This window comes from Bactrocera tryoni, chromosome 5 (genome assembly GCF_016617805.1).
Source record: "Bactrocera tryoni isolate S06 chromosome 5, CSIRO_BtryS06_freeze2, whole genome shotgun sequence".
Taxonomy (NCBI): Eukaryota; Metazoa; Arthropoda; class Insecta; order Diptera; family Tephritidae; genus Bactrocera; species Bactrocera tryoni.
The window spans coordinates 34,418,228-34,443,741 of NC_052503.1; the positions used below are offsets into that span (position 1 = coordinate 34,418,228).

General features: G+C 36.2%; 1 protein-coding gene across 1 annotated transcript in view; it reads right to left on the reverse strand.

Moving 5' to 3' along the window:
* LOC120778817 (homeobox protein araucan) overlaps positions 1 to 12,524 on the reverse strand; it is a 51,056-nt gene extending 38,532 nt beyond the window's left edge. Inside the window, exon 1 of the mRNA XM_040110823.1 lies at positions 11,635 to 12,524. Within this exon, the coding sequence (XP_039966757.1) occupies positions 11,635 to 11,685 (51 nt within the window). The 5' untranslated portion in view covers positions 11,686 to 12,524. The remainder of the gene's footprint in view (positions 1 to 11,634) is intronic.
* Between the last annotated feature and the right edge of the window lie 12,990 nt (positions 12,525 to 25,514).

Genomic DNA, 25,514 nt, shown 5'->3' on the forward strand with positions numbered 1-25,514 from the left:
AATCTTAAAAGACAATCAATGGATATGAAATGTCGTTTTATATAACAAATATATATAGAAACTAATATATCAGAACAAAAATCTGGATACCCTAACTTAATTTTTTTATCCTGGGATATCAGGGGTGATCTTTTTCGGTCGTAAGAAAAATAGAAATTTGAAATAAAATCTTTAAAAAATGAGAATATACCCAAATTATTGTTTCAATCGAAAAAGCTGGATCTGCTAGTGTCCACTTATGACACATTTCATTATTTTACAAAAGCTCATATATAGCAAGCTCTCAATACGATACGTTAGTTCAAGATATGTGTTACAATTTCTGTAAATCTGATTCGTTATTTTTACAATGATCCTTAAAAGATAGCGAAAATCGAATTGAAACTCTTTACTGAAAGTTAAAAGTATAGGCTATACGGGTCCAAGACAAGATTGTAGTACTAGTTCACACAAATGTTTAAGGGGTTACATTGGTTTCCTCGTATATAAAAAATGGCTTTTTCAATTTTTTTTTCATATAAAAAATTAAATATTTTATTAGAATTTTCTACTGTTACAAACATACACTATTAGCAAAGAAATTCTGAAATTTTTGGGAAAAAATACTCTAAACTCGGCCATTGCGACGCCATTTCCGGTGACCCCTCGGAAAAAAGATGCACCCGCGTTGGCAAGATACTTCTTACAGAATCATCTAAAGTGAAAAATATGGGTTTTAGTTAAAACCTTAACTTTGTACTTGGACGAAGAAAAAACAAAATCGAAAATTGGATTTTTGACAGACATTGTTACAAGAAAATGAAAGTTTCAGTGAAAATTTCGCGACATTTTTTTTTTCAAGTTGTTTTAATGGAAAAAAATCCTTCGTCCAAGTCTTTAAGAATTGTATCTGAAAGGCCAGTGTAAAATTTCATGACGATCGGTTGAGTAGCTCTCGAGAAATCTTGCCGACCGACTCCAAGAACACAGTTTCGAGAAAAATGCATTTTAAGACGGCGCACTTAGCCCAGCCTAGTTAGCCTCGAACGCGCAAGTTCTCAAGGCTGTATCTCCGAAACTATTACTCGAATCTACTTGAAAATTTAGGACAATATTCTGTTGTACAATTTAATAAGAGAATAAAAAAAACGATTTTTGAAACCTATAAACCCATGTCATTCCGTAGGAATAATATTACATATTTAACTCGATTTTTTTTTGTAATATTTTCGGAGAAACCTACAGAATAAGAGAAATTTTCAAAATCAAGGAGACTTGGTATATATATTAATATTTTTATAACTCTATTATTTTGAGCATAACAAATGTCAAAAACTTGTTGCCCAGAAGACTAATGTAAATTCTATTTTTAAGCCTTTCTGAAAATAAATCCTTTAACTTCAAGTATTTCAGATCTTTCTCACATATGAATTTTATCCTATAATTCAAAAATAATATTTGCGAATTAACAATTTTAATAAATTTCTTTATCAATTTATTCTGTTCCCCAAAAAAAACTTGACGAGCAATAATCAGAAATCAATTGAATCAAAACAAACAAAAAACGCCCAATAAACAAGTATTAAAAAGGAATACAATTATACAATAAGAGCAACCGATTCATCAAACCGTAGACGACAAAAACCGCGAACACAAATCTACTGCAGTCGATCGGTACGCATACGAACTCCAGAGCAACGCCCAAAAACCAATAAAACTCGAAACTCACGATCATAAATCATAAAGTGAATAAGCGTAAACTGACAGAACGCTAAGGAGGTAACAAGAGTACAAAGCAGAATGCGCCACGAACGCAATAAACACCTCAACGAATGCTTTGGCGAATTGAAAAACGAAATGTGGAAGCAAACAGCTAAACAGTTACGAGTCCTTGACTGCAAAGAGCGCAAACACGTGATGGAGAACTGTTGAGCATTTGAAGAGGCACAGTGGAAATCAACTAAAAACATATAAAGCGTGCAATAGCAAAAATGCACTGCTAAATTTCTCAGCGATCGATGATATACTAGATATTTACTAGATGCAGCAGTTAGCCAGATCGACTAGAGAAATTCACTCCGAATATGCGCCAACTGATTTCGCTGGATGCGCTTCAAGCTGAGAAGCTGAGTGATCGTGGCGCTTACCGGCACTACGTAGTCTACAACAAACCGACTGCTTTGCAAGTATAGAGGGAGCGAGGTAGTTAATGCAATATGCGAAAAAATAATAGCAGAAGCAAGAAATGTGAATGGATTTTTTCCAACGTCCGCGCGTACGCATTGCGTAGCGCGACGATCGTGTAGCGTCGCAGATGGGCGCTACGATTACCGACGTTACACAAATTTATAAACTCTTACTTCGTTTTTATTATTTTTGTTATCGTCTCGCTGGCGGACGATCGCATTGCAATGTGTACACGCTTATTGCCAACTATGGACTGGGCGTACGGAAGCCGATCTTGCCGGCAAGATGGAAGTTGAGAATATCACAACTGATCTTATCGCACCGTAGCGGTCGAGGCGTATGCGCATATGGTCGCATGTACCGAACATAGATGAAATGCACGCCAATCGCAGGCACTTGCTGCCCGAGCGCACACACAGCTGTAAAGACGGACGACAACACCGGAGCGACTGCGTTGCAACGCATCTAATTTGCGATCTGCGATTTGCGATAGCCCAGCAAATGGTCACTGGTCACTGGTCACTCAGCAGCGCCGCCGCGGTAGCTGTGGGAGTAGACGACGGCTTTACAGTTGCTTGCGCCCTACGACCGCATAAAACAAGTCGCTCGCATCATGAATTATTAATATTTTTGTAAGCACCGAGCAAGAAATGAGGATACAGCACGGCTGCAGGCTGGCTGCTAAGGATGTTATTATGCTCGGAGACTTGAGACTGCAGTGCAAGGCATGGCCATAAAAGGATCGCAACTCTGCGCCTATCTTGATGGCTTGTCATAACGCTCATAAATGTCGCGTTGTGGCCGCGTCTAGCGTTGAGCTTTTTTACGGCCGCCCGTTATGTGTGTGAGAGCGTTCCAGAAACGGAGAAAAAATGATCATTGGACAAAATGGTCGCACAACTTTGTCTAGGCGCAAGTATTTGTTTGCGGGTTGGCGCGCCGGCGCAGCATATCCTTAAAGAGACTTTAAGCGCGCTGGCTATGTGGATGCGTATCGGTCTGCAGTTGCTGATTGCAGGTACTTTAATAGCAACAAATTGTTCGGCTCAAAGCTAACGAATTCCCACACAATTGTGACAAGGCAATTAAATTTTTTTTCCGCGTAAGTTTTTTTTCTCTGTCATTTTGTTAACATTCTTATTGCTGAAGCTGGCTTTAATTATTTATAAACATAGTTAGTAGATGAGAAAAGATACTAAGCTTAAATATATGTATGTGCGTGTATTAGTATATGTGTATATGTTGGCATGCCCTTAAGCATATACTGTACATACATACATACTTATGTATACGGTATATTCATATGTGGCAAAGCGCGCTGTCAAAAGCACGTCAGTTCATTAATTAAAAGTTGATAAATGATTGTGTGTCACACACACACACTGACACACTCACGTCTTGACGCTCACACACTTCGAGTGATGCGCCACACTACTTGCTTACTTACTTACTTGTATAAAATTCGTTTTCTTATTTTCACCAAAATCCAAATGCGTGAGTCATTTATGGGCGGAATTTTTCATATTTGTTGCCCGCATGGCAAAATAGAGAGCTAACGAAAAACAATAAAATCCGCTTAATGACTTGAAAAAAATAACAAAAATGTTTTAATTTTTAATATGCGCTGGCATTTTTTGTATTTTAATTAGTTAGTTGGCGTCATTTTCGTACGCTGGTTATTAAAAAAAAAAAACAAAAACAAAAAAAAACAAAATGTTTGATTAATTTTTTACCTTGTTCATGGCTTGCCATGTGCGCGTACAGGGGGCGTGCAGGGGTAAATTAAATTTTGACATTTTTATTGCCTTCTGGCATATTTAATGTGAATTATTGAAATGAAACGGTATGTTTTAATTTGTATTCACTATTTTTTAACACCTGGTTGATATGCTCATAAGCGCATGTGTAGCAGCTTATGCGTGTATTAACAGTAAATATACATACATACATATGTGAAAAGCAAAAAAAAAACATATATTATTAATATTAATTTATACATGAATAAACATGATAAGCAATTTCTCAATACTACATAATACGAATAATTTTATGCTTATTAATTTAGTTGGAGATGAGAGTATGAAGTGGAAGCTTTTCGCATGAAGAGAGCGTGTTGTAAAAATTACCAACGGTTTTTGGTAAAAAAGAAATATACTTTAAAATAATTGAAAGGAAATATTTTATTTTCCCAATTATTTTTCAAGTCATATCAGCTACAATGGCAAGGAAAATTAATGACTACTTAAATTTTATTTTTCCTAAGATTATATTGGTTAGTCGAAAAAGTTTTTTCGTATTTCTAATCAAACTTTAACTTATTTTTTTATATTTTATTAATAAATAAATAAACAAATATGTATGATTTTTGCCATTTTTCCGCTAGAGACATAATTCCATCAGTGTAAAATTTTCGTCAGCGTAAATCGAAATTTTTAGATTTCAAGAACGGAAGCGAGCGAACCATTGTTGTATTATAGTACGGACTGCATCGTCTCCGTAAACTTCACAAATTTCATTGATGGCTTGCATGCCATTCTTCCCTTTTTTATACAAAAATTTCAAAATATAGCGAATTTCCTCATTATTTCCACTCATTTTTGAACAGCTGTAACTTGTTTTCAAATTCCCCGAATTTACTTTTTTTTGGCTAAATCTCACTTTTATGACGCAATGTGATTGGTAGCACTGGAGATATACGACTGCAACGACATCTACTTATTGACAAAATACGAAAAGACTTTTTCGACTACCAAAAATTTTCAAAATATTTTTTAAATCATGTTTGTTAATATGGCAAGGAAAATTAATGACTATTTATAGTAGATTTCTCCTACGATTATATTTATATGGAGATAATAAAAAACGAGTGACAAAAATAAGTTAAATTTTTTTTGTTTTAGGAACAGTGTTTAAAAAAGTTATACCTTGAAGAAAAATAATTTCTTTTCTGAAGTACTTTACCGCCGTATAATTCTCTATATGATATCTCTAATCGTCAGTCACTTATGCAAAAAACAAAAAATGCAAAAAATCCTCAGAAAAATTTATTAAACCCTAAAATGCAATGTTTATTAATCTATAATTATTTGGTTAGTTAGGATAGGTAGTAAAATTGAGGTTTTGCACTGCGACCTGGAGCCTATAGTACCCTCCCCTATATTATTTATGGTCACCAGGTCCGGCATCCTGAACAATTCCAGGAGCTTTATGGGCGCGACTGAGGTGATGTGATATCTGTTCACGTAAATGGAACCTAGGCTTTTGAGCTTGCTGCTGTAAATTGCTAAATTTGGAGTTTCCTGTTCCAGGTCGCGGAACCGGCAGTTTGCTCAAGAGCCTATGCCCATGTTGGACAAGTGCTTCCTGAGTCTACAGTACCCTGTATAGAGCCGGATTTTGTCTCGGAGGAGGTTGATCATTTCCTTGAACCTTGCGATGTTATGCCCTCGCAGAAACAACTTGGCATGGCACAGTTCTCTCCCCACTCTCTCATCTTTGCGAAGCAGCTCCTTAAAAGTGTGGGATCCCACTGTATTTCTACATTATTTGAAGTTTTTCAACTTTCTACTAACGCTCTAAAGACATTTTATAAAAATAAAATTCAGTTATACAAATAGCCCGATTAGTATACATATATATTTCTACATATATGCAGAAATCTAAAATATCATTCGGGTGATTAATAATAATGATATATATAACTATATAACTATACATTTTAAGATTTCAATATCGAAAAAAAATAGTTTTACAATCTGTCATAACATATTGACAGAAAACCGTGCATGTTACCAAAATTTGTCTACAAAAAATACTAAAAATACCCATCAAACTTCAATCAAGATATTAAATCAAAAACTTAAAAACATCAGTCGCACTAATTGTTCTAAAAAACTAAATCTCACCTCTAAAACAACATGCAACTATTCAACTTCATAAATAGCATTATATATAGTATAAATTATTGCATAGTAACCACCGAACACAGCTTATTTCCTGGCATATATTCATCTACCTTTACTCATCGAAATCACTTGACTTTCCTCACAGCAAATCCCTCAAAAGAAATTCTTGCAACGTTAGTTCACTAATCATGCGCTCTAATCACGGCTGCCACTAAAACAAATCTTCTCAGCATGTTAACAAGCATAAATTTAATGCAAATATCGCTTTGATCTTGAAGTATGCGAGCAATGCTTTGAAATTGGCTTATTTTCGGCATTAGCTGATTTACTTCAATATATACATACATATGTACTGCATATTTCACCAGTGAGTCATAAAAGCAAAATTATATTAAAAGTGGGTCAGTGCACAAGTGGGCGAAGATTTTGAAGTGCAATTCTTCAACACTAACTAAATAACTAACCAAATAACTACTTCTTTCATTTGTAAATATCTAATTACGTAACAACAAGCTTGAGATGATGCACTTACTTCAGGGGCGAACGCAGGGGGGGGGGGTTTTGGGTTGTTAACATAGTCATTTGAAAAATTGTAATTTGTTGTTTTCAAAGCAATCTTTCTGCCGACGATGAATGAATATGTAAAATAAATGAATACATTAGTCACTAACAGCGTTGCCGTTTTGATACAATTGTATCTTTTTTGATACTTTTTTTTCTAAATTTTGTGATTTGATACTTTTTGTTCACAAACGGCCTATTTTGATACTTTTCTGCTGATAGAATTTAATTTTTTGAAACTATGAAAATGTTAAACTAAAAACAAACCTATTGTATCTGTATAGTATTAAAAAGTTGTGGGAATGTAGGCCAATTAAAAAATCCAGAAAAATATAAACTGGACAGAGACATTTTTTTTAATTTGCTTCAAAGTAATGAGCTTGCCTTATAACTCTGTGGCTGCTGATCTGGATTTTTTTAGATTTAAGGGGAATTGTGAGTCGAAAATGGACTTCTTTTGAAAATTAGTTCTGAACTGAAAAGTCACCAATAAGGTTTCTATTATTTTTTTAAGAGTTTATTATTAATCATAATACAGGAAAAATAAAAACTCATTTATTATGACTTTCAGTTTTCGTTCCATGAGCAAACTGTTGTGAAATAAATTTAAATTAAAAAAAATATGCTATTTGCAAAAAAATACTTGAGTGTCTCAACTAAAATGTCTATATTTTTAATAAAAACAACCAGAAAAAACTGGTCTGAATTATATACACAACTTTACTTATTATTTGTTTTTCATTTGCTGAATTTAGAATGTGGAAAAGGTTAAACATCTTTTCTTCAGATTATATTTTCTAACTCTAATTTTGAATATATTTTAAGGAACTGGTTAAATCAAACAAAGAGATCCAAAACTTTTTTAGTGCATCGTTTTTTAAAGATTGGAGCAACAATCCCTATATCTGTCGCTTCAAGTGAACGCTCGTTTTCCTCACTTCGCAGGCTTAAAACACATTTAAGAAATAAAACTGGAGAAGCACGCCTGAACGGAATGGCTCTCTTGAATATCCATAGAGATATAGAGGTGACGGAGGAAGAGATTTTAAATGTTATGGCCCAAAATAAAAGAAGATTAGACTTCAATTTGTGAATAAAATAATGAAACATTGTATTTTTACCTAAAACCCCCCCCAAATTTTTTTCCTGCGTTCGCCACTGACTTACTTACGTCTTAAATATAATTATAATTCCCGCTGATTTTTATTTATTATTATTTATATTATTAGTTATACCTGCATAATTTATATATTAATAATATTGAATATAGCTAATATGAAGTCATTGTATTCATATGCCAACTCAATATATTTAATTATGAACCTCATGTAACTACATCATATAACAAATTAATTTTATTCAATTAGCTTAATTTAATTTACATGTTTATATTAATCTCAATTCTATTTATATCTTTAAATCAATCACGTGCTTACCACGTCAATCATACTAATTCAACAATGCAAAAAAAAATATTTCCAAACTATCTTATATTAAAATATAATATACATTAATATACTTATACAAATTTATGTCTAAATAACAAATAAAAAGTGGAAAGTCATATAATTTAAATAAGAACAAACAATTTGTTGAATAATTTTATTTTTACGTAAAAGTAAGCAATTTATTTAAATTTATTTTGTATTGTTAGGGGTTACATGGGTTTACGCGTTTCAAAAATCGATTTTTTATTATATTATTAAATTCTACAGCACCTCTAGAATATTGTCTAGAATTTTCAAGTTGATCTGAGCGATTTTTGGGAGATACAGCCTTGAGACAGTATTTCTAGTTTCACTTTAGAAGATCCTGTGAGAGTTATCTTGCCAACGTGGGCGCATGGTTTTTCTGAGGGCTCAACGGAAATAGCGTCGCAATGGACGAGTTTAAAAAATTTATTGCAAAAATTTCAGAATTTCTTGTTTAATAGCGTATGTTTGTAACAATATGAAATTCTAATAAAATATTTCATTTTTTATGAGAAAAAAATTGTTGAAAAAGGCTGTTTTTTAACCGAGGAAACCAATGTAACCCCTTAAATAGACTCTTTGTAGTATCATAAAAAAATCGTGTCATAACATTGATTTTTCTTTCCATTCCAGATTTTTAAATCTTGGTCTGAAAGTTTTCTTCTTCCCAAGAAGGAGCTTATTTGGCGAAAGCTCACATATCAGACCCCTATCGCCCATGACTTCCATACAAACTGTATGAACAAAAACAAGTTCTTGTATGGGAAACTGTTTTATTTGAACTGTTTTATTGAAATATATCTACATAGAATTCGGCAAAAAATATTTTTCTAGAAGTTCGCTTCTAGTTACTATTAAGTCTCTTCAACAAAATCGTATATTAAAGAAAACGAGTTTACTGCAGTGAATATATAACATAACGTGTATCATTTGACCAAATGCGGCTAAAAAATTATTTTTTTGTACGTATGGGCTATAGTATACGTGTATCGCCTGTAAAGTGGAAGAAGTTCCGTCGGAAGGAGACTATGGTAATGGTTGGCGACAAACCACGTCCAGGAAGGCCAACAACATCAACTAATGATCAACACGTCAATATAATGACACAAGTACATTGGGACTAAGAAAGATTACTTGAGAGGGACAACAAAGGTTTTAAAGGATAAATCCATTTTTTGTATTTTTATTAAATGCGAAAGCAAAAAGTTTTCATGGCATAACTAATTAAAACACTTAAATATTTAAATAATGTTACATAATGTTACATAATATAGCTTTGGCAAAGTTGTTTTTGAGGTTTAAAAGTAAAAAGAGACACATGAGTTAGCATTTGAACTACTAAACAGACGTTTTAGAAAAATATAATTATTTTTAAATTTAGTGGGGATCGTCCAAGTTCACTGTTTGAAAAATCGTTTTTAATTTTTGTATATTTCTGATATAGGCAGCATTGAAAAGGATTTGATAGAATATATGTTAATTTTTTAGATATCGAGACGTAAAACCGGCGCAGCGCTAACTACTTATGTCACTCACGCTGACTAACTTTAAACGGGATTTCACAAAATTATGGGTTTCTTAAGTTTTTCCACGATTCTGCCAAAGCTATTAAAAAAATTTGAAAACTTAAAATTTTTATTGATACAAAAAAAAACAAACTATTTTTAGACAAAAGTTTTTCTGTGAACAATTTTTTCGATTTTATGAAAATGTTTAAGGTTATGAAATCTTACTATTATTAAAAAATATGAAAGAAATTTGTTATCTTAATTTTTTATATTTTTGTGAACAATTTATCCAATTTGTTGGTTCATCCTTATGCGCAACATGCTCAAAAATGCACTTTTTAATTCGCTGCTATTTTATCAGATTTTTTTTTAATTCAAAAAAGCTTCTGTGTGGTCATAACTGAGGTTATAATATTAAGAACAAAAAAATTTTGATTTTAGGTCTCTGTGCTACTTTTAACGGCGTGTGAATGCCCAAGTTTTGAAAAAAACTAATATTTTTTATATTTGTGGCAATAAATCAGCAAAAATACGCCGAGATTTGGGCGCGAAGGTAAACAACCAGCTTGAATAGTGGCTCCCCTATTGTTTGCCTACATTGTAGAAATAAAAGTTATGGACCAAAATGTAATTTAAAACAGAAAACAGCGCAAAATACTTTATTTTTAGGATATAGTGATTGACTTAAGGACAGCATTGCGTAGTTCTAACTTTCCAACTGACTGGAAATGAAGTTAGTGTATCAAATTGAACTATAATGGACTATGTCGTACAAGTATTTTAAAATAAATTGAATTAATTTATGCTGCAACTCAGCTTGAGCCGTCTTTCATATGGTCAATGTCTACGGCTGGTGCCCTTAAAATCGGATTATATGTATGAAATCAGTTTTTTTATAATTCAAAAAATATGCAAAAATGCTCTAATCTCAGAAATGTTCTTAATAAAGGGTTATATACAGATGCGTGCAACTAATTAACAAACACTTGTCCCTATCAATGAAATGACGATTTCTGTAAAATTTTTAAGGTTAAAAATATAATTTTATTTTGAATTCTCTTTTAAGAAAGTATGGTCAGATTTAGCTGCCAAATTTTTTTGAAATAATTCTATTATTTAGAAATAGTTGAGGTCTTTTATGCAATAGTGAGTAAAATGGGCGTACATATGTATAATTAGCAATGCGTGTTGAATTCTTAAGATTTCTTAGAAATTAGCGCCTATGGTAGACTGGCTTTCATGCATCCCGAACTTAAACCTAATCGAAAATATTTGGACACATTTAAAGAAAAGAGCTCATTCCCATAACGTTGGAAATTTCTAGAAATTATACGAAAAGGTTAAACAAAAATGGAATCATATTTCGAAGGACATCTTGCCAAAGTTTAGTGGAGTGAATGCCATTTAGATGTCAAGCCGGGATTGACAGTAATGGCTTTTCAACCAAATATTAACTTTAAACTCGAAATAAAATAAATTTTTTCCAACAAAAAAGGAAGCGTTGTTAATTAGTTGCACGACCTAATTTTGACTTTGAAGTCCTAAAATGCCTATATTTTATAAAAGCTCTTTTATAACAAAAAAAATTAGCAAATTTACAAAAAGTAAATATGCACAATTTATCTTTAAGACATATAGTTTAATAATTTTTTTCGGAAATGAAAATATATACCGATTTGGATTTTTCCTAATAGCGTTGTTAATTAGTTGCACGCATCTGTCCATACATATTATACAGTATATGTATGTATGTATGTATCTATGTACATTAAAAAAGTTTATTTTTTATTTTTTTTTTATTTAATAGTTTAATTGATTTATTATAGTATTTATTGGAAATTAAATGATTTATAATACAATTAGTGCAAAAAAAATAAAATGATGACACTAATAAACTACAACAATTTCCAAATATCCAGATAGTTATTGCAAATTTTTAAACTTGTAATCCAACTAACTGCTTTACTAATAGCAGATAAGATTCAAAAAACAAAAATAAATAAAATTACTGCTTTTACTAACCTGTGATGCGGAAGGGTAGCCACCATATCCGAATTGTGCATAAGCTGCCATTATTTTATTATTTTTGAACTTTTCAACACTTTCAACTTTTTGGTTTTATTTTTTTCAAGTTTATTATTGCACAATTCTGCTATTGCACGGTAAGTTTTATTTATTGCTGTGCTTCAAAGAGAGTATTGTTGTATGATGCACACTTATCTTTTAGTTAGAAGCCAGTTAGTTTGTTCAATATGATATTATTTCAATACACGATGCAATTTTATAGCATTTTCCTTTTTCTAAAGAATTAAAACTTTCTCACTATTAAAACAATTCAATTTTCATTTCTTTACATTTGCAGTTTTACTGTTTATTTTATTAATTTTTTCTTTCAATTATTTTCGTAATTCTCTGTCTTGTTAACACTGATTGTGAGTTGTTTTTGAAAATCCGCCAACAGCGCTCAAACTACACCCGCCTGCTGCCTGCCACATGTGGGTAAGCGCACTGTCACCGTCGCTAGCAAGCACTGTCAAAATGTGGCTGCCACAAGTACAAAGCTGCGCGTATAGACACGCGCACAACTGCGTTCGAAATTCCTTCACAGCAAAGCGTCAATAAAACTGATGACGCGACTCTAACGTCAAACGGACATGTAGGACGTCAAAGCCGCCGATAGAACACTAAGCAAGAAGCACTACAGCAAGCACAACGCGGCGACGGCGGCGACGACAGCGGCGACTACGACACAACAGTTTGTACGGCTGTGCATTAGCGCACACGAAGCGCACAAAAGAGGACACAAATAAGAATATAGCCGTCAAAATCGACGCATACGCAAAAACAAACAATAAACTTTTTCGAAAAGCTTCCTCAATTCTTCGCTTGGCTCACGTGAGCTCACAACCCAACATCCGTTTACACTGTGCAACACCACTCACGCTCGAACACGAACTGGTTGGATATGTTGCGCTGGTCGAGCGCCAAAGCTGTTGCCGCCACGCAACCTGCCAAATGAGTCCAACAAGAAACGCGCACTTGTTGTAATTGTTGTTGTTACTACTGCATGTACATTTGCCGCGCTGCACGCAATGTGTGTGGAGCGCCGTTAGTTGGGAAAGCGCCAGCATATGCTCCACATTTCGTTGGCGCCCAGCATTGCTTGAGTTGGAGCGAGATAAACAATCACGACAATTTGATATACACTCTCGCTGCCGCTCTCGCTGTGCATAACGACGAACGCAGGTGAGCGCTCAGCGCTTTTAGCGAGTTCGTTGAGCGCAGCGTGCGACCGCCCACATTTTGAACAGCAACACCAACACTTCTACTGCAACCTTTTGACGTAGCGAGTAAGTGCAACGCGTTTGCTACTCGTTAGCTTTGGCAGCACAATGCTAGCAGCGAGTAGCGCATTGCACAGCGCACACTGGAAATGTGTCAGCTGCGGCCGCCTCATCCACTCATTTCTGAACTATTATGCTTTTCGCTCCAACGCATATGTGTGCGTATAGTTGCATCTCGCTTCTGCGCGTTTGCTTAATTCTCCACGGCAACAAGTTTCCATTCCAAGCATTGTTGTTGCATGCTAGCTGCTTGATATCTGGTCTGCTGGGGAAATAAAATAAATACATACTTGTTGTTGTTTCAATTTGAAAAAAGCTAGCCAATCACGTAGCTTTGCTATTGCAGCGTTGTTGTTGGTGCTACAACGCTCAGGTGCGAGTTGTCTTGTCGAAAGCGGGTAGATAGGGTTGCAGCGCAAAAAAGAAATAGAAAAATGTATAGCAAAAACAACAACAACAGCGTGACGTGCGCGTTACAACCATTATTTTTTCCATTTCTCACATGACAACAACAAAACGTGCGCGCACTTTGTTGGTGCCTATCATGTCGCTATTGTTGCTGTTTTTGCTGTTGTTGCACGCCTAGCGCTGTGTTGCTAGGCCATAGCCACACCTCTTTGCTTTGTATTGCTGGGCGTTGGTGCAACTGCTAGCCGTGTCTATTGAGCGCAAGTGTTGTTGGCTTTGTTTATGCTCCAATTGTTGTTGGCGTGTTGCGTTAGTTTTCTTTTCTTGTGTTTTTTCCAGCTTGACGCTGCGTTTGTTTGCCTTTTGTTTTTTGTAAATTCATTTCGACCAACCGTGAAGCGCAAATATTTCCTGCTCAACAACTCGGCGTTGCAACAAAACGACGCCAGCGCATTGTTCACACTTTTTCCCCTTTCGATATGGAGTTCCGCTTTTCGTTCCATTTTTGTTGCTGTGCGTTGTATGCCGGCAGTAGCGGAGCTTATTTACCATTTTGCAAGGCAATAAAATGGCCTTTCACTCCTTTTCAGGCGCTGGACATTTTCGCCGGCCAAATAGCTTTGGTGAAAAATGCATATTCCACAGCTTAAGTGTCCGAGCAAGGTTAAAGAGTTCATTCAGCTCTGGTGCTGGTGTTTGATTCTCCACTTTTAATGTTGCATTTAATTCTTTTGTGACTACAAATTAGCATTTAGACAAGTCGCGTATTATGAATGCGTAACAAAAGACTTAAGGAGCAAACTTTATTTAGTTTATTCCAGCTGAGTTGAATTGAGGTTAAATTTTATGAAAATGTTATTTAATGACTTAGAAAATATTAAATATTGCAATTATGCTTTTGATTAATTTATTCAAAGAAGATTGCGATCTTAGTATCAATTTCTTAAATAAAGCTTGCTAAATGGAATGTTTCTAAGCATAATTTAAACGACTACATTCTTGTTATACGCATGAAACTGCTTAAATATCTTATCGAAGATAAATAAAGTCTTTCAAAATGCAATATTATTATAAAATCGGAATATGTAGTACATAGATAACTTAAACCAAGTAACTAAGGGCTAAGTTCGGGTGTCACCGAAGTCTATCTTGCAAAGTTCAAGGGTGTTGCACAACAATTTGAAGAAACAGAATGATTTACAATCAAATTTGACATCTTATGTACACTGCTCTTCTTAGGTAGGCCGCACCATATAAATTAAAAATTGTTATATTTATAATCATGCTTTTCTTATCAAAGTTCGAATATTGTCCGAAAAACATTTGCTCGTAGTTGGTTTATTTGTGAAAAAAACTATACATTCTCATTGAAATCGACTCACTTTACATTTTTTTCTATTAAGAAAGTATTGAAAATAAACTAATAAAAAAAGCTACTGTTCTGAACTTATTGGACGTGAAAAAGTAGACTTTTTTCACTTCCAAGGACTATCCAATTGAAACACTGCCAAACAGATAAAACGAAGCTCCAGAACCGTTGATAGGTATTTTTAAGGATCCAGAGGCATATGGAAAACACTTTAAAGGGAAACGAGCACTATCTGAACAATCGGTAAGCAAAATTGTTAGAGTTGCTCAAATTCGACAAAGTCTGCAGCTAAGGTTAAGGAATTAGCTAGAGTAAAAGCAAACCTTTCATCTGTTCAGCGTACAATCAGAAATGCAGAATACCTAAAGCGTCCAAAAATCAAGAAAAACACCCTCTGAATAAACTACGTAAAGAAAATTCGCGATTCGATTCGCGAAAGAATGCATGACGTATACTGTTCAATCTGACACTCGACTAAATGTTTGGCGTCCAGTTGTCTTTGCTAATGAAAAATGTTTTAATTTAGATGATAATAGTATTGAAAGCTATTAATTCAATACTATTATCATGATTTGCGGAAAGATAAGCCATATTTAAGTCGCCACCATAGCCGAGAAGGTGGAGTCATGGTGTGGGGTGCCATTACGTTTTATGGAACAATTTTATCAATCAGAAGATGAACGGCGATCGCTTCAAAACATCGTTAGAGTCCGTATTTCCAAAATAAAGCGATCTCTTTGGCCCAATTCCTTGGATTTTTCAACAAGACAGTGCTCCTATTCATAACTCTCGAGTAGTAAAGTCGTTTATTTCGAGTCAAAACGTTAATGTCATGACCTGGCCACCATATTCTCCAGATCTTCACGTAATTGGAAACGTTTAGGGCTAGCTAACACGGAATTTATACGCAGGAGGAAAGCAATACGAAGATAGGGAAACATTAACTGCAGCTGTAAACGAGCTGGAGTTTTCCTTGACATAATTATTACTGACAAAAGAAGCAGCACTCATTACTGAAATAATTATTTTTTCTAATAAATCAAATATGAACACGAACTTAAAATTTAAGTTAAAATATACTTTTATTATAAACAATTTAAAAGCAAAGTGCGTATAGTCTAATGATCAAAAAAAGACAATTTTTTTGAGTAGTTTTAAGAAAATGTTTGAAAACACGATTTTGTTAGGTTTTAATAATCATTTGAATATTATATTTAAAGTATCATTAAGTACGCAATATACTTAAAAAATAAATATTAAAACAATTTGTAATGCAAGTAAACGTGCGTCTAGCCTATTGACCAGCAGTGTATATAATATATTAAGTCGTTGACTCACTTAATTTCATTAGTCCAAAATATTATTATAAAGAACAAATCCAACTAAATTTAATATATGGAGAAAATGCCAATTTCATGGACTGGACTAATGATCATTATGTATGGTAGATATAAAGAGAGGAAATAATCAAAAGCATCAGAATGTCACAGCAAAGGACGGTGGAGTTAAAAAAAGAGAGGAAGGCTTCGAAGTTATGAACAGTGATGCGTGGGGCTAGTCGCGAGTGCGATGACTTTTTGTTTGATGACAGGAGGTATTTCCCCTCATTCATTTGCTTCGCTTCGTTATCCATTCTGAAGAAAACAGAACTAACGGCGCGCAATATCATCTGCGTACGCCAGAATTTTTACACTCTTATAGAGGCTTGTACCTTCTCTATCTCAACTTATTTTCGCCAGGAGAAAATTGAACAACTCGCACGATAGGGAGTCGCCTTATCTGAAACCTCGTTTGGTATCGAACGGCTCGTAGAGATGCTTCCCGATCCTGACGGACCTTTTGGTATTGCTCAACGTCACGTTTACACAGCCGTTTTAGTTTTGCGAAGATAGCAAATTCAGACATATCTGCATAAAGACAGTACCTTTTTCCTGCTGTCAAAAAAAGCTTTGAAATCGACGAAAAGTTGGTGTGTGTCGATTCTCTTTTCATGGGCCGTTTCCAAGATTTGACACATGGCGAATATCTGGTCAGTTGTTGATCTTCCAGGCCAGAAGCCCAACTACAACCTAATTACTTTGTTGACGGTAAGCTTTAACCTTGCACACAAGACGCTGAATATAACCTTATATGCGATGTTGATTGAACAGAGCGCACTTAAATTTCAATCGTCGGACATGCCTTCGTCCGACCATATTTTACAAAGAAGCCATGCTCCTTATCAGTTCTTCGCAGCCGTATTTTAATGGCTCGGCAGACAATCCAACGGCCCCCGCCACTTTGTTGTTATTCAGACGGCTAATTGCTATTCGAACTTCTTCATAGTGGGGCAATGGAACGTCTGCTCAGTCGGCATCGATTGGGGAATCGGGTTCAACATCTACTGGTGTTATGCTTTCACTGGCATTCAGCCATAAGAATGTGCTTTGGTAAACAATTTATGGCCTCTTTTTTAAGGATTTGCTGTAGTTGTGAGAAACTCTCTTCAACAATTAAAAAAGAAAAAAAATCTAGCTATGTAAGAACTAATGAAGTGTTTCTGTCAAGGCAAGGCATATTTTTTGGCTCACAACTCGATTCATTAATCACATTACGAGTAAATTATCAATATTTCTGGGTATTTAAAGTGCTACGAAAATATAAGCGAAATAATTACCCGAAAATCGCTACCTACCTCACATCACTTCACCACCCTTCAAGAAAGGAAATACAAACATATTTTGACATTGTAGCCACTTATAAAGCGAGCAATCATGCAATATTTATTATGCATTGCAAAAAAATTAATGTCACTTCACTTCCAAACAATTTCGAAATGGAAATGGAAATGGATATGGAAAACTATAAACACAATGAAATATGCGGCATTGTGCGATAACCGCAGCGACAGATGTTGCAATTAAAACGGCATAAAACGGCACAGAGGACCGCACCATTTGGCTGACGAACCGCAGGACGAAGGACGCGCCGTGCACAAAGTGAAGAATGCGGCAAACGCGGGTTGGAAATCAATTCTGACACATTAAAAGGCGACAAACGGGGGATTAAATAGAAATGGGTGAAGCATTGAAAGCAACAACAACGAAATTGAATTAAATGCATTCATAGCCTTTGCGCAATTTTACAGTTATACAGCTATAAATTGCAAAAAATTTCCACGCAACCGTCGGGTGGGGTAAGGGACATAGGAAAATGATGAACGAAAATGAGCAGCGTAATAAGGGCGAAAAGGCAAGCAGAGCGAAAAGCAGGCAATATTTATGATGACGCTTTTGTATGTGTATATGTGTGTGAGTGTGTGTGACAGCGTAAAGGATGGGCGCATGACAGTGTCACTTTCCGACAGTTGACAGTTCAATTGTCAAAATAGCTTTTCAACGCAACGCCAGGCAAATGAAAATGCGTGTCAACATTGCAACATTTACGGTGAAGTAGTAAGCAGTTAGAGGAGTTTAAAGAGCTTTGAGCAAACGAAGAATTTAAACAGAAGCGGCGCGGCTTTCGCAATGACAAGTGTGTGTGTTCCTCTGGCCCGACCCAGCGCTGGTAGCATACCAAAAAAGGGAGTTGCCACTGCGCGGAACGCCATGTGTGGCACAGTGGGTGGTCACGCCGCAAATATTTACACCACGCCATCAACCACATGTGGTTCGTTGCGATTTATCGATATGTGGCACGTTTGATTGATTGTTTGTGCGGGCGTTGAACCGACTGTGATCAAGCGGCGATTGTGCGCTGCCGACAGTGACATATACCTCTATGCGTGTGTGTGTGTTTGTGAGTGCAATATTACAGCCACCGGTTTGGCTGTAATTTAGTGGAACTGTGTACTAAATACTGGCTGCTGGCACAGAGCGGCAGCAAAGCGATTGATCAGCCAAGGCAAGGCGCTCAAAAAACATGTTGGTTAATGCAACAAACCGAAGTCAACACTTAGGCGCGCTGCAGGACACACAACGGCTGCGGCGCAAAAAATGCCATTTCACTTTTTCTTGCCTTCATTGCCACATCGCGTTAACCAAGTGGTGTAACTTTACACATTTTTTTGTTTTAGTGCAATTTTGTTGTTGTAATTTTGACGCATAGAATTAGCCCCACTCGTCTTGCGAAATTTTTTATTTTTATTTTCTTCGCTCTTTTTTTGGATTTTTTTTTCGTAATTTAAGCAAATGTGAAAAGGGCGGCACTTATGTCGTTAATCTGTGCACTTTAGCTCCGCTATAGCACTTCACTTTGCGCCACAATTTTTTTTTTGTACTCTGCTGCTGCTGTACTACACATAGCACCACAGCACAGTGTTAGCCTTGTGCCATCAGCTAGTGTATTTCAGTTATTTACCATTTTTCTCGCATCACTCACACGTTGGCGGCGTTTTATAGGTTAATTCGTTTTTATTATGTCGCCGTAAAATATACATATAAACTTCATAGTGATCTTAGACATACTATGTATAGTAAAAAGTTTGGCCTTGCCGCAGAGAGCATGTAATCACATGCACACCACCGCATATTGTGGTGAGTTCAAAGCCAATCCACCCACAAACATATGTACATATATCGCACATGAAAAAATTTATTACACACCTTTCGAAGCGTGAGTGTAACTAAATAGCTGTAGAGATTTTAAGTTTGGAAAAAACCCGGCGAATAAAGTTCCATTGAAGTGCACGTAAAAATCGCATGATTCGAGAGAGTGGTGAATGGCGTCGTTAATTTTATGGTCACCACGTTTATAACGTATAAAATATTATACATATATACGAATGTTATCAGTACTGAGTTTAGTTTAAGTCACTATACAAATTTTTTAAATAATGAAGAAATTTACTAAAAAAATATTTCTCACCACAAGTTCCTATATGACCAGATATTCGCCATGCGCCAAGTCTTGGATAAGAGGGTCGACACACACCATCTCTTCGTCGATTTTAAAGCTGCTTTTGACAGCACGAAAAGAAGCTGTCTCCATGCTGCTATGTCTGAACTTGGTTTCGGACAAATAGACTCCTTACCGTGTGATTTTTTCAATATACTGCTGGAGAAAATAATTCGAACTGCAGATCTATAAGAGTGTACAGCTGTTGGCGCACGCCGATGATATTGATAGCATTGGCCTCAACAAACGCCCCGCTTTCTCCAAACTGGATAAGGAAGCGAAGCGTATGGGTCTGATTGTGAGCGAGGACAAGAATTCGCGCTCGCAACGTGCCTACCTCGTCACTTTTGACAGTCATAACTTCGAAGTCGTAGATAACTTAGTCTATTTTGGAACCAACATTAACACCAACAATAATGCTAGCCTCGAAATCCAACGCAAAATAACTCTTACCAACAGGTGCTACTTCAAACTAAGTAGGCAAGTGAGAAGTAAAGTCACTCATCATCCCCGTCCTGCTATATGGTGCAGAAGCAAAGGACGATGACAACTTTTGATGAATCGGCGTTACGAGTTTTCGAGAGAAAGGTTCTGCGAAAGATTTAGGGTTCTTTATGTTTTGGCAACGACGAATATCGCATACGAGGGAACGATGAGCTGTATGAGGTGTACGACGACATTGACATAGTTCAGTGAATTAAAATACGGCGGCTACGCTGGCTAGGTCTTGTCGTCCGAATGAATGAAAACGCTCCAGCTCTGATAGTATTCGCCGCAGTAACCGCCGGGGGAAGCAGAGGAAAAGGAAGACCTCCACTCCGTTGGAAGGACCAAGTGGAGAAGGACCTGGCTTCGCTTGGAATATCCAATTGGCGCCACGTAGCGAAGAGAAGAAACGACTGGCGCGCTGTTGTTAACTCGGCTATAATCGCGTAAGCGGTGTATCCCCCAATAAATAAGTAGAAGAACAAAGTGCTTTGAGTATGTGTCTACCGCCATATGGATAGTGAATTGAAAGCCTAGTCGTTTCTTATAAAAAAAGGAAACCAGCAGGCGGCGGTCGAATTTTTTTGACTTACTTTACTAGGATAGATTAGCTTAGTTAAAATAATAGACTCATTTTTAGTGTAACACAAATAACTGGATAGTAAATTGGTAAATTGGACAGCTAGAGCCGCCTGTCCGTTGTGATGCCCAGAACTCCAAAATACAGATTAAAAAGACCGTCTACAAAGCACCTAAACCAGCCACACACTTATTTATCTGTATAGTATAACTCCAGCCAATTTGTCGGGGACGTAGCGAGTATTGCAACGAAGATGCTTCAAGTCGGGCGTAAGAGTAAGAAGAAAGTGTCTAGATATTTCCAACTCATCTTCCTTTCTGCAACTTTGACAAAATCTCCAGTCTCACTACCTGAGTGCCAATGAGACAATGTGTAGTTAGTATACCTATCATTGCGGCCATGTAAATCTTGCAAGGAGCTGGTAGTTCCAAGTGTCTTTTACATTTCGCTCTGTGCCAGAAAGCTTTAGCAACCCCACAAGTATTGGTTGTAGACCAACGCTTTCTGAGCTCGCGCGAGAGCTAAAGATCTAACGTGAGACTTCACAAATTCAAGGGAACACCTGCTCGTTCCCAACCTGATAGAATTTGGGTACGGGTAAGCTTTCCTTCGAGCTCATTGGCTTTATAGTTACTGATAACTCCGTTGTGCACAGGAACCCAGACGAGTTTAGTATAAAAGTAGTTTAATGCTATAGCTATGTAGTGAGTCATGCACTCCTTGATTAGTTTGAACTTACTGTCAGCGAACTCAAGGCCTGTATAAAAGCTCTGCTAACTTTTATAGTAACGGTTGATTCAAGTAGAGGTACTTTTTCCAAAAGCCATCACAAATCACACGTGAGTCCTGTCAAGCTGTCATGTTATTGTCATTGCATATTGTTTGGCATTTCATCATGGAAAGACTTACGTGTGAACAACTACAAATCGTTCAACTTTATTACGAAAATTCACTATCTGTGCATGAACTAAAACCATTCGATCTTCCCAAGCGACATCACTTCGTTCCATGGGCTATTGAAAAGTTCCAAGAAGATCCGACGTTTTCGAGCCAAATTTTGTTCAACGCTGAATGAAGCTCATTTCTGGCTCAATGGGTATGTAAACATGCAAAATTGCCGCATTCGGCGCGAAGAACATCCTGAAGAGACTCAAGGGCTGTAATTTCATCCAGACAACGGTTTGGTGTGGTTTGTGGGACGATGCAATCATCGTTCCAAATTTTTTCAAAAATTATGCCGGTAACCGTCAATGGTGATCGTTATCGCGCCATGACAACTGACTATTTGATGCCTGAAATTGAAGCTCGTGATATAGGCGACATTTGGTTTCAACAAGACGGCGCCACTTCCCACATATCACATCAATCGATGGATTTTTTGAGAGAACACTTCTGTGAGCAGTTAATTTCACGTTTTGGGCCGGTCGATTAACCACCAAGATTGTGTGATATCACATCGTTAGGTTTTTTCCTCGGGGATATGCAAAGTCTAATGTCTTTGCGGACGTTGTCACTTCGATTCAGGCCTTGGAGCAAATATCACGCGTCTCATTCGCCAGTTATCAGTCGAAATGCTCAAACGAGTCATCGAAAATTGGACTCAACGCATGAACTATCTAAGACGTAGGCGAGGACAACATTTAAAAGAGATAATTTTCAAAAACTAAATTCCAAAAAATGTTATTTCGAGTGACAATAAATTCCCCATTAAATTGGAAGTTTCTGTGTTTTTTCTTTAAAAAAGTAGGTAACCTCCAAATGGATCATCAATTAACTTGGAGGTGTTCGACTTTCGATGATATAGTAAATAAGAGACATTGTTTTCGAAGCTGGTGGAATCCAGGCCCGGCGTCTACTAATAAGTTAGTTAAATTATCGAAAGATTAGTCTGTGCAGAAAACACTTTATTCCTTATTCTCCAAAAAATTATGGATATTACTAAGTGCGTGTACTTCTCAACAGTTGTTGCAAATTTTATTGATGCTCAGCGCTTTTACTTCAAATCAAATATTAGCACAACGACTAAGTCTACAACGAAACTACAACTTAATGCTTGAAGACCTGCGACAAGCGACAATTGCAATGTAAATAAATTATTTATACATAATCCCCTTGAACTTGTCACGAATAAATGCTTACGTAAGTAAATCCGCGTGCTTTGGTTTGCGGTACATCATCAGGTGTTTCATTTTCCACACTCAATTTGAGCCTTGACCAATAATCCCTCGCATACACACACACACACCCAAGCCAAGCACTCATGTTGGTACGCACATGTTTGCCAAGTATCGGTGTTATCGCTATTACAATAACAACAAACAAACAAATAAATCCACACAACATCATTAACAACGCATTACCGAAATGAGCAGTGCACACATACATACACAAACACACACACGCACTAATATATAATGTCGCTGTGATAAGAGTATCTAAATAAGATATAAATATTGAGGAAAACAAAGCTGTTTAATGCAATTTACCATTTACACCGCGTAACCCCGCTTAGCCCGACCCAGTCGCGCAGGGTACACCCTCACCGCGTGTTTATTTATATTTGTGTGTGTATATGTGTATGAAGTTACGTCAGCTATATGAACGCTAATGCAAGATCACCCTAATTCCTACACCCTCTCCCAAACTCGCAAATAAATCCTGCGACGCTCGAAGGGTAACTCGCCGAGGCACAAGTGCGCGCGCCTTATGGTATGCCAAGCCATACACAAACGTACACACACACAGCCATGCATACATCTTAATATGCCAGCATATGTAGCTGTGTAGTCATTGCTGCATATGTACTCATTGGTATGGGTGGCAACCGAGTCCGTGGTTTCAAATCTCCATCAGCTGCTTCAGTGCGCCCTTTTGACTTGAACACTTTAATGCACAGCGGGATTTACAGCTGCCCGGTAATCACATTGGCTTGCATCATACACAAACACACACACATATACATATATATAATTGTGCTTGTGTATGTGAGCGTTAATTTGTTTGTGTGCTACTTGTCAGCTCCCAAGTGGGATTATGTCACTTCCGTTTGACATTTGCATTTTTGATTGACATATTCTCCACTGAACCGTTATGCGGCCAATACGTTTTCCTTATTTCCTTTCGTTTTTCAAGGCGCCGTCGCTTAGTTCATATTTACAGCGACAATTCAATGGCAGGCAAAAGTGGTCCTTCTTCAGCAGTGATCCTTAAGCGCGTACATACAAACATACATATGTACATACAAATATATGTGTGTATGTTTTGTTGTTGCGCTGCTTTTCGGCTTTGGATTTAAGGGATTTTAACAATTACTTGTTAAGCAGTCTTCGCCAACTTTGCGCATTAAGTGCGTGACATTATCGGGGATTTACTGGAATGACGTATAGGTCTATGGAAATTTGTTGTTCTTTTCAGAAGATTAAAAATTATTTTAAGCAAATTTTGAAATTGAAAAAACCAAAAAAATATGAAACAGTTTCTTTCCTTTATTTGCAAAACGAACATTCAATTGAAGGTCGCGCGATGAATGTATCAAAAGCAAGTAAGGCAGACTTAGTTTGGATGTAACCAAACATTTCACACTCTTGCAACTTGCCGGAAAAACATCTTCAGCTGAATAAGGTTTGCAAGTTTTATGGGGAGCAGGGCAAATTTTCCCCAATTTTAACCATTTAAAGCAAAAAGTTGCACTGTTATTAGAAAAACACGCTTTCTCAGTTTTATTAAGGGGTTATATGGGCTTTCCTCAGGTAAAAAAGCCTTTTTTCTACCATTTTTTTTTTTTTTTTTTTTTTGATATAAAAAAAATAAATATTTTATTAGACTTTCTTATTGTTACAAATTACAAATTCTGAAAATTTCAGAAAAAAGTATTTTTAACTCGGCAATTGCGACGTCAATTCCGGTGACCCCCCTGAAAAAAATGTGCCCTCGTAGGCAGGATAATCTTACTGAATCATTTAAAGTGAAAAAAAACCTTAACTTAGAACTTGGACGAAGGAAAATAAACTGAAAATTGAACTTTGGGCAGACTTTTTTACAAAAAATTTAAAATTTTAATAAAAATTTAACATTTTTTTCAAATACTTGTAATCGATAAAAAGATCCTTCTTCCAAGTCTTTAAGAATTGTAACTCAAAGATCTGTGTAAAATTTTATGAAGATCGGCTTAGTAGATCTCGAGAAAATTTGCCAACCGACTTCAAAAACACAGTTTCGAGAAAAACGCTTTAAAAGACGGCACACTTAGGCTAGCTAGCCTCGAGCGCATAAGTTCTCAAGGCTGTATCTCCGAAATTATTACTTAGATCAACTTAAAATTAATTTCGAACAATATTCTAGAGGGGTTGCAGAGTTTGATAAGACAATAAAAAATCAACTTTTTAATCCCTTAATAACTTACACATTTGCCAATATATGCGTTATAAAGTCGACTGAAAGTTCGAAAATCGCTATTGGGTATACGGGAACTGAAGTATATATAATTTATAAATAATTATAGTTCCGATGCAACCCATTTTTAACATACTTACAAGCAAGCAATTATTAAAGAACGATTCTTTCCAAATTTCTATAATACATATATCTCACAGATTGGCCGATATTTGCGATAGAATTGGGACTTGAATAGTTTTGGTTTGATTTGAACAATTTTTGGTCATAAGGTTACCCACTTTAAGTCACACAATCCCTGTATTTCGATTTCACTCGTTTTGGCACTGGAACATAGGAAGGTCAGGATAATACAGGGTCCAGCACTCGAAGTGTAACCAACTTCTGGCCGCTCGCGCGGCTGTCCCACTGGAATCAGCTGTTTATAAATTTACTGAATGACAGTTCG